Genomic DNA, 11,357 nt, shown 5'->3' on the forward strand with positions numbered 1-11,357 from the left:
CTAACTCAGAGCAAGAAAGCCATCACGGATATTTCCCAAAACTTTTGCTTTTAAATGCTATCGCAGTCAAATAAAAATGTCATCACCTTAGTGCTGGTAGTTGAAATGTGGTGTGTGACTTAAAGGTTTATGGAAGTTCTAGAGCGCTCGGGCTTATCAGACATATTTTCGGAATAGTTTACAAACTGATATGATATGCGCAATACCAATGGAGCTATTCATCATGTGCAGTACATGAGAATGTTCATGAGAACTGAGAGGTGACACTTAAAAGCAAGCACTCAGAGGAGAAACTGATGTGATGAGTCGATGAGACACTTTTTAGGGGTGTTTGAGTAGTTTCTATATGAGATCTTCAGTTATCTAGAGGAAGTGTTTGCCTTCAAAGTGAGAAAATTACAAAACCACAAAAAGGTAACAGCCGCTGTGATTACTTTCTTCTCTACCACTGTATGTGTGTGTGTGTGTCTCCTTCACCCCCGCATCTCCTCTTCCCATCCTCTAGTTAGCTCTCTTCCCTGCCCTGCTCTACCACCATTTTCCTCCCCTCCGTCCAACCTAATAATCCACTTCGCTCTCTCTCCTCTTCCTCCATCAGAGGAGCGTGTGGGGCCACTGGAGGTCAGCCGCTCCAAGCTGTCACGCCACCTTCAGGGCCTGGTATTCCGTTGCCACAAATGCACCTTCACATGCTCCAGCGACCAGGCGTTGCAGCTGCACCTGCAGAAGCACGATGAGATCAAACCATACCAGTGCCAGCTCTGTTATTATGACAGCAGTCGACGGAGCCAGCTAGAGGAGCATCTACGCCTTGAGCACAAGGTCAGTTTGAGTCCACATAAAGTTTAGCCTTACTACATTTAAAGTGACCTCACGTAGTTGTTTTTTTTTACAATATGATTTGAAAAGCAGGAAAAATGCGGACATGAAGCTGTCTGGCTCATCGATGGAGAATCGTATTTAAAGTGGATTACTCATAAGAACAGGTTTTAATAATCAACCTGCTTAATGGCTGGTAACATGAGATGTTTACAGCTTATGCACTGTAATTTCAAACTGTTCAATTAATTCTGTATGGCCTTTGCTGGTTTTATGGGAGGTAATCACAGGGCCTGTCTTCCCCCAGTATCAAGTTATTATGCCAACAACGCCTAAATCAAACTTGTCCACAGTAAGATGCTGGATTGTACATCCTGAACACATTTAGATCCCATAGTCCCAGAACTTTTAAAAGAAGTGATCTTTATAATCAGGCAAGTAAGTAGCAGTGTTTCATCTTTGGCTACCAAAGTCCTAAAAAGCCTGTGGCCTTTTTATCATCTAATTGCACAGTAAAACAAGAACTAGAGATAACTCTCATGATTTGCATTTCTATTTTGTAGTCATCCCATGAAGCAGGTAGGAAAATGGTTCACATAGATTGGAACAACAACAATCGATGCTCAGTGAAGTGCAGCAGCAGCAGCAGCAGGAGGAGCAGAGGAAATGAATTTGCTTATTTTGTGATTTTAGGTTCACACAAACTTCAGCAAGCACTTAGCTTAGCATGTACACTTGTGTAAAACAGAGCAAATTACCTAAAAAAAAAAAAAGAGCTGAAATGTAGTCAAAACATAAATCAGCTACTTCCAGTGAATGCTTATACAGCAGTTCCACATTAAAATCTATATCAGCCCACCTTAAATGTAGGCAGGGAAAATCCTGTTAATGATTCGCTCACAGCTGCCATTTAATGTGTGCGTGGTTTAATGTTTTTGAAAATGTGTAATAAAACTTTATTAGTTGAGAAATGATTAGAGGATTCCAATTACAGTTGAACCATAAAGTCAGTTGGGATTATGAAAAGTACGTAAACTGTCTAATTTGTTTGGCCCAGAGAATGGCTCTGTTCTCCCCTTTCCTATTTCCCAGCTTTCTTCAGAGTCCTTAAAAGCGATACATGGAGAGGATTTATTAAAACAAGATACGCAAACTTATGAAGCCCAAATTAAACTCTACACTCCTCTGCTCTTGACAGATGAGGAGATAAAAACATCAGTTGAATGGCTACTGAATGATACAGTGGGCTATGATGACTTGGTACATGGGTATCAGATTGCCGGAGCTTCAGTGTATTCTAACCACATCCAGGAGGGAGAAGGTTTCATCTCTCAGCCTCCCTCAAAGGAGATAATTCATGAGATAATGTGAGAAAGCAGATTGTAGTTTAGAGTACATTCAACATTCAAAAGGGCACCGGGTTATCATTTTTCATTCTTTACATGACAAGATCCATGATTTAACCCGATGCATTCTGGGATAAGGTCCAGCCCTCCTGTTACCTAAAATAGGAGTAAGCGGTTATAGATAATGAATGAGTTTAGTGTCAAGCGATGGATGGATTGTGGCCACGAGATGACGACATTACCACCACTGATCAGTGTGTGTGTGTGTATGGGTTTTTGAAAGCCAGAGCCATCATTGCTTCAGATTGCTTGGTGGTAGGATATCACATCTGTAGACGACAGCAGGCGACCTGCAGCTGTCGCGACGTTGAGAGGGAAATTTGTAAAAATCTAATATTGGTGAGAGGAGGCAAGAAGCACCTCTGGGACAGTGACAGAGTCATCACTTTTATGTCCATAGTATTATTACACATCTTTCTCATTCAGATCATCATTTGGCAAAGAAGTCCTTCTATTTAAGGTGTTATGTCGATCAAGGTCACAGTTACTACAGAGTTACTGCAGCGTTGGATGAAAATATCTTCCTTTGACAAGAAACAAGGATCAGGTACACTGTCTATCTCACTTTATTGTCGTCAGGTAAAATTCTGTGACAAACAACAGCAGTAATATATAATATTATAAATATATGTAAACATACGGTACACTGCAACATCCTTTGACACAGTATTTTTAAAGTATTTATATGTATTTGATCAGATTACAAGTTGACATTTGTAAATTTTTCTTGTTAACAATTAGGAGAGTTTATTACAAGGTTTGTTTTTAATTAGAAGGGCGCATTGACCTTAATTAGTATGAATACTGAGCGATGATGATTTGAGGACTAAAGCAATATAAATACAGTGAGTACACATGATTTACAGTGTGCAGTGTAGCTGAAGGTCAAAATGAGTCCAGAAAATAATGAAAGCAACCCAAAAACATTTCTTATACTGGATTAATTTTATTTCTGGGTGAGACAGAGAGCGAAATCTCATTCGAGTAGGAGTGTAAGAGCAGGCGTTGTCCTGTTGCAGGGCTACAGCTCTTGAGTCTTCAGGGAGGAGGGGATTGCTCAGAAAGAGTGACATCATTTGTGACAAAATACATAAGCCACAAGATGATGTGGTTCTGTCATCGAACGCCATCCTCTCTGTAAAAATACTTTTGTTTCCGATCATTTTAATTGACTCATGATCTTATGCTGCTGTATCATACAGTACACAAGTACACCTTTGGCCTGAGAGCTGACAAACAGCATCAGTAATTTATATCTCATAATACTTTAAATATTGGGTATAGGCAGGATGTGGTACTAGAGTTTATCATCAGCCTAAAACTCTAGCTCAATATAAACATAAATGTAATGTTGACTTTTCTGCAAGGTTCAACACACACAGTAGAAAAGAAAAGGGAGTTATCCAAGATAAAAAAAAAATTAAAAAAAACTTACCAAAATGATTCATTAGTCCTGTTTCTGATCAGGTTATCCGGAACTTTGAGCTGATGGGCCGGGTCAACCTTGACCAGCTGGAGATGATAAAGGAACAACAAGGGAGCAGCGCAGAAGAGGAAGAAGACAGAGAGCTTGTGGAGATGGTCGAAGGTGCAAAGGTAGCTGCTGCAGAGGAGGAGGAAGAGGAGGACGATGACGACGTAGGAATGGAAATGATGGAAGACATGGCGGAGGAACGGAGAGAGATGGATGATGAAGAGATGGAGGACAACATCAAAGAGGAAGAGGAGGAGGAAGAAGAGGAAGAAGATGAAGAGGAAGTCAAGGAGGTGGAGGAAGAGAGGCCCGCCCTACAAGGTAAATACATCGCTCTCCTGCTTATTATCTACTCATCCTTACTTTGTTGATAGACCATGTTAATGTAAATATGAAGAGAGACATTATTTTATTTTATTTGTTTTAAAAAACATGCACAGACATTATTAAGCAACAACATGCCCAATCCTGGGTGCTGTGTTCACTACAGACCAGAACAGTGCTGATACTATTTAACTCCTCTCTATGAGCCAAAAAACACATTTCTTTTCCAAAAACCTTTTGGGATTATGCAATAAATCTCTTTCTGCTGACAAGTCATTTTCTGTCTTTTTCTGTTCTCATTTATTTCATATCAAATTGTGATCTGTGTGAAAAATCTCCTGTGTCTCCCTTTTTAAGGAAGATAAATGGGCCCATAAGTAAGATGTAATGTATAATGTGTTTTAGCCATTCTTCATGAGCAGTGTTTGTCTTCTAACATTGTCTCAATGTAATTCGGAATTGATTTTCTCATTTCATTCTTCTATCTAATAATTCACTGAGTCACTTGACTCCATATTTGTTGCTCACCGAAGGATCATCCCTACAGTGTAGCCAATATAACAATCTTTATGCTGTGATTGATGTATAATTATGTATAGACTACTGATTGTCTGATAATAAATAATTTTTATATTGTACTAAGAAACAAACAACAACAAACATTTAAACTCTATTTCCCAGAGGTCCTTGCATCTCCCACCAGCAGCACCAGCAGCACCTCTGGGCCGAGCGGTGTAGAGAAGCGTCTCCCGTGCGAGTTCTGTGGCCGCTGCTTCACCAACAGCCTCGAGTGGGAACGACATGTCCTGCGTCACGGCATGTTAGTATTTCTTCTTTTCCTCGCTCTCTCCTGATGTGTGAGCTTGTTTACTTTCCCTGCACACTAAGCCACCCTGGTGCTCTGTACCTGTCTTTCTGGTATTTGTACAAACAATAAGGTCCTTTAGCTTTATTTAGTGAAGTCATTCAGATGTCACGGTTACACATGGTGAGGAAGCTATCCCTCTAAATACTGCACTGCAAGGAATGGTTTTTAGCCACACTGGCAGCATGGCTTTATGAATAGTATTGGTAATAGTATTGCCATGAAATATGATACAGACTTGTAAGGCAGGGGAGGACCAAACTGGTAATGTAACATTTTGTTGCATCTAGTCAGAAAGGCAAGAATCAATAAGGGGTTGACATGAAAATTAAGGCAAAATTATCCAGCAAGGGAACGGGCAAAAGGGGCAGAAGTCCAAAAGACAAGCAGGGGTCCAAACAGGACCAAGCAGAGAAAAAGTCTGGACAACTAAGCAGCAAGCACATTAGATGATCTGAGTGCATGGAAATGGGCAGGTGATTTACTGAAAGACTAATGAGGAAGTGGGAGCAGGTGTTTGGAGGGGACAGGTGATGTGAGTGGCGAGAACACAGGGGTTAACCGCAGGGCAGAAGAAAGTGGCAAGACGTGTAACAGACGGATAACAGAGGAGTTAATGTGTGACAAAGGCAGAGAGCAGATAGTAAATATAGTAAATAATGGCGCAATAACTGACGTTGTGACGTGTGGACCCCAGAGAATGAATCCTAGTGACTTTATTTTTCATCTAGGGCCACCACGAGGTTGACGTTTGTGGTCTTGATAACTAATGAATTGCGGTTATGCTAATGAAATTTGGTTAAGATGTTGATGTTCACCAGAGGATGAATTGTAATAATTTGGTTCATGACCTGCAAAACCATTGACATTGCTATCATTCTGATGTTACCAGGGAGCATACCTGCTCAACAGCAGCATTTTTTATAGAGCCTCTAGCATGGCTGTAGCCTTTTAGTCTTTAGTCTTTTATAACTGTGTATCTGCATATTAAAAACGTGCCACCCTCTGTTGTTAGCATTATGTTTCTTCATATCTGTCCACGTTTTAAATGCAATTATTTTTGCTCCCTTAGGACGGTTAACAACAGCCGAATGGACACCAGCACCACCTCCGCAATGGAGGCCTCAGCTTCATCTTCCACTGGTTCCTCTGTCCTGATAGACTTGTCCAGCAACAGAAAGGAGGAGGACGCTGATCTATCACTGAGAAGTCAAAGCCAGTATGTGGAAGACAAAGAAATGCTTGACACCAAAAAGGATCAACAGTTTGGTTGAACTGATTGTGGCCTCTTGGGATATTGATAAAGTTGGGTAGGATCAGCACTGAGTTGGATCTTAAAATAGGACGTCAAAGGAAGCGTAAAGATTGAATAAAAAGTGACTTCTTATGAGTTGGCACATTACTAGATTTTAGGTGTTACATATTTAAGTATTAGGTTGTGCTGCATAAAACGGCTGAGCTCTTTAAATGGGCAGTCCCCTAGGACAGATCTTAATATATTGGTAACCAATAGTGAACAGAACTCTTTATTGCTGACATTCTGGTCAAATCTACAGTGAAAGATCCCACCTAGATAAAAACGAAGCTATTTATAAAGAATGTTGTCCAAAATGATAAACTAAATTTAGCGTTTTATTATTTGAAGCACCTTTTACACACACACACACACACACACACACACATCCCACCCACTCCCACTCATCTAAAACAGGGTTACTGTAAATTGACCTAAAAGGAACAAACAAGATATGAAAGCATTTACAAGCGTGTGGCCCACTGTAGAGCTACCTTTTCTTGTTTCTTGTTGAAATCTGAGATTCTTTTTCATCGTAGCCTTGTGTTAAATGTGTAGAAGTATTCCTTGAGCAAGAGTCGCACCTTATCTTTTTTAGTGGAAATCACAAATAATGTTTTCTTCAATTTCCCCCCTCCCCCCCAATGGTTGTAGCAAATTGCTATATTTTAGGTCCCTTAATATTATACTAAGTATAAGCCTTCAGCCTGTGGCACCCTTCACATTTTGACTGTACTACTTTATCGTCCAGTTGTGTCACTGATGTGATGAAATCGTGGAAATAATGGGATTAGTTTTAATCTCCCCTCCCCCTGCAGGATATGATGTTGTTTGTACTCCAGGTTAAACCATGTCACAGTTAACCTATGCACTCTGCAGATCATTATAACAACAGAGATGTGTTTAATGTGTCATGACTGTATGATATAGGTACTGTATCCGTTAAAATGAGCATAGCAAGAGTAAGCCTGGAACATAACTACAGGTTTTAACCTCGGTGGCGTAATATCATCATAATCCACAGACAGAGATTACACTTGTCTTTTTAGTGCAAAATTTATGATTGGCTGTGCCAGAATCCAGCTCTGTCACATACTGAAGGTGCACCCACAAATGATAAATAAATAACATATTACCGATGTGTCATACCACCATGACCAGGTCGCCCCTGGTTGTGGTCTGGCAGACTGGATTACACTGTGTACAAACCAAGTGTCAACCACCAAGGCTGAGTGTTGAAGCCAGTGCCTAAGTGCCTTAAAATTCAGTTCCTCTAATAGCCGTTATAAATAGCTTTAATTGCTTTTTAAAAAAACAACTTTTAACTGGTTTGAAGTAACCAGAAAATCACCAAACTTCTCCCTTAAAATCTAAAGTTTTTTCAACAAGAAATATATGGCTTCAATTGATAATTTCACTCATTCTAATGTGTGCCTTAGTGGCAATTTGGAGTCTTGTTTAATTAAGATCAGATAAAATGAAATCAGATTTGACTTAAATGTAATTGCGTTGTAAATACCAGTACAAAGTAATGTGGTTTAGCATCTAATCAGTTGTACAAAGAGGATGTTGCGGCTTACAGTGGGTTAGTTCAACCAGATAACCTTATATACTGTATAGTATATGGTATTTGGCAATAGCTTTGGTTTATTTGCCAAAGTTATGAGACATCTGTCTCCAGGATTTCTGCTGATCCAATGGAAATGAATGGAATTTCATTTGTTATACTCACAGCATTGAAAGATTTTAAAAATTTCAGCAGTTTTCATCAGAACTCTTTCCTACAAAATAAATAGTTCCTATGAAAACTGTTGACAGTGTGTTCTGTGTTGTACTCTATTATCTGGAGTGAACAGCGATGCTGTTTATAGAAAGAAATGCTGCTAGTGTGTGTGTGTGTGTTTTTTTTAAGTGTGGTTTTTAATACTTTGAGCACCACAAATGAAATTCCATGAAACAGGTATGTTTGGAGCCATGTGTGGTTGATTGACAGATGTCTCTGCCTTTCACAGTTAGCCCTGGTGATTACCTTAACTCCATCCAGGTTCCTCCACATCACCTAAATTTGTATTTTTAGGCTCCATATGACTGACAGCCTGGCATCAAGGATTAAACTCAAATCTAGTGCTTCAAAACGTCCCTTAAGAAACTCATGGCTGATGCCACAGTTTTTCTACAGTCTATGATCCAGTTTTGACGGGATGGGATACACTAAGAAGACAAGTGTAACCAGGTCAGAAAGCCCTAAAACCAGTTATTTCCATGCATATATTGCCACTGGGACTATATGTTAAAGATTGACTTTTTAAAGCTGTTAAATCCCCCTTTTAAATTCTCATCCTGTGTTGACACAGCCTGCATTTGTGTGCTTCTTTTTAGACAAAGTTGTCACATTGTTGTTGATACTCACAAAAGGCAGAGATTGTATTTGTTGGAAGTTGCTGCTTGAATGCCCTGAAGCCTTATAAGATTAATAAATAGCAATTAAATCAAATTTATGTACAATTCTGATAAGACCAATAAGCAACGTTAAACTGTCAGAAATAAAATCACTGATAACTACAATGTCAAATTAGAAGAGGAGCACAATTGACATAATTGTGTTCTTGGTACCAAAATATTTACCAAGCCTGCTGTGTTTGCTGCTGTGATTGTCCTTCCTGAGCATTGAACCATTGATGGAAAATGGAAAATCTGGGTTTGGACCATAGAACTTTGGATGTAGAGTTCTATGGGTGCAACCCAGGTGAACTACATGTTTGCAGCCATGTATAGAAAACAAACCTACTCGTTAAGTGTTTGATCTGTGGTGTTTCGGAAAGGATACTTTAACCTTTTTTTTCCTTTAGGTGTTCTCATTTTTAAATAAAAAAAGACGAGAAAAAAAAAAAAGAAATCTAAAGATGATAGCTAACCCTTAGGGGCTTTTTGAGTCCCCAATCCAACATTATTACACTGTTGTACAATGTCTGGTTACAATGAAAAATATCTCCTTTTTGTACTGTAATGGGAATGAGCAAATAGGAAGAGCAGTGTGGTTGTACATTATTTAAACACGTGAAGGAAAATGATGCAGTTCTTTATTAATTAACAGCCAGGGCTTTTATTGTGAAGGAGAAAAACATGGCAGAGTAAGAGACAAAATTTGTTCCTTTGGGGGCATTTACCTAAACTGCTTGGATATGGGTTCCCAGTCAGCCTGTAGATCCCTCTGAGATCTAGCTCACTTATGTCCAATCCGACATCTGACACTCCAGTATCTCCTATCCGTGACCAGTAAGGGCATCAGCTCACTGCCCGTAGTCTACCCAGCCAACAATAGGTGGGAATGTAGCAGCCCCACTATGCTCCTCAGTGCTTGTAATACCTGAAAAACTGTTTGAGTTGGTGCTGAATCTCAAAGCCCTGTTTCTTTTTTTCAGGATCAGCCTGTAGCTTTTTGAAAGTAAGACAGTTTGAAAACTGTTGTTGTAGAAATAAGCTTTGTAAGGCAGCTTGTTGCCCAGCTTGAAAGCCCAGTGTAAACTAGACAAACTGGGATGATCTGGGTTAATGAAACTGTCAACCCAAAATTGTTTGTTGTTCTGTGATCATTTGAATAGAAAATGACTATGAATCCCTCACTGTGTGCAGTCACTCGACTGTAATATTCCCAGTTTACCCAAAGTTACACCCCTGCTGACAACACACTGGATACTTGTATATATGTTTAGTTTGTTTCCAATGCATTTCTCTTTTCAGACTGTTGTCTCCATAGTTTGACACTAGAATCTCTCCTTCTTGCCTTTCTTCCCATATAAATCTGATTACCTGATGGTGGGTTGTGATGTTGCCTAGAATGATTGTTTACAATTTTATTCCATTTATCTCTGGATATTCTGTAAATATTGTAATTCATTGTCTTTTTTTAACTTGATAATAAAGTTATCAGATAACGGTTAATTGTGTTTATCTCTTCTTTGTGCAGACACATCATATAAATTTAATTAAAGCTCTAAAATGTGACATTTCCTTGCTTAACACCTAGATCTAAGAGTTAAGGCTGAACTATGTGATCCATTAAATATATAAATATATAACTGTGGGGCCGTGCTACACTTTTACATTGCAAAATAACTTTTTATTTTCTGCAGACGTGATATACTTGATATTGTGCATACATTATTTCCTCATGTATGATAAACTTGCGCTGTCTCTAAATCCATGAATTATGCATATGCAAACTATTAAAATTCCCTGATAAGCAAGCTTACCGAATAGCAAATTGAGAATAAAGTGCATCATTGTCAAGGGCAAAGTGATGCCAAAAGAACTAGTCAGAAAAAAAACCTTCAATGCCTTTAATCAATATCAAATTTGAGTCTTTCATGTCATTACTTGTAGATTATGTTGAGGAGATGTTATAATTATCTGCTTCATTGTATTTGTTTGAACAGCCAGCATCTGTCTCCATGAGGCAGGACACTGAAGTTAACGTAGCTGCTTTATCTTGATCATAAATGGGGAAAAAAGTGATAGGAAATCATTTACAGATTATGGCAGTGGGAAGGGCTGAACCTCTGCTACATTTGCATTTGAGTTCCCCTCAAAGGGCCATGAGGAAGTAACAGGAACAACAGGGTTTTTTTTTCCATAACAGCACAACTCACATGGAATCTTTTCAGTTCTGATTTGGGCCACGTTCATAAATATTGTCCTAAATCAGATAAAGGTCTGATTTTTTTGTAATGCAACCTCAGTTTAAACTGTCATATCAGTAGCTAACTGGTCTGTGTTTGCTCCAACTCCACATCCACACACACATACCTCTGTCACACAGAAGTAGCAGCTATAATTAACATTTTGTCTCTCTTTTGCCTCACTTCCATCCTCATTATTATCAGCTTACAAATTCATTGATTTCTACTGCACATCAGCATATAAAATAAACCATAAATGCTGATTCCTGTGGTCTCCATGTTTGTGTGAGACTTTAACATTAGAAACATTAGAATCTGATATTGGCTACATTTAAAAAATCAAACAAAAGAAAACCGTCCGATATCTCAATCATTTCGGTATAGATAATATATCTTAACTACTACTACTCCCCTGAATTTTCATTTAGCGCAATCTTTAGATCAGAATTAAATTGGTCAGCCTTGTCATTGCCTTTAGCATGAGCTGCAACTATTA

The 11,357-nt window shown here is 38.9% G+C and overlaps 1 protein-coding gene across 1 annotated transcript in view; it reads left to right on the forward strand.

The window, feature by feature from the left end:
• The window catches only part of znf462 (zinc finger protein 462), a 50,902-nt gene extending 40,777 nt beyond the window's left edge, over window positions 1-10,125 (forward strand). The window contains exons 10-13 of the mRNA XM_019275533.2: window positions 599-822; window positions 3,693-4,020; window positions 4,705-4,843; window positions 5,961-10,125. Of these exons, the coding sequence (XP_019131078.2) occupies window positions 599-822; window positions 3,693-4,020; window positions 4,705-4,843; window positions 5,961-6,162 (893 nt within the window). The 3' untranslated portion in view covers window positions 6,163-10,125. The remainder of the gene's footprint in view (window positions 1-598; window positions 823-3,692; window positions 4,021-4,704; window positions 4,844-5,960) is intronic.
• Window positions 10,126-11,357: the final 1,232 nt, after the last annotated feature.

This window comes from Larimichthys crocea, chromosome IX (assembly GCF_000972845.2).
Source record: "Larimichthys crocea isolate SSNF chromosome IX, L_crocea_2.0, whole genome shotgun sequence".
NCBI lineage: Eukaryota > Metazoa > Chordata > Actinopteri > Sciaenidae > Larimichthys > Larimichthys crocea.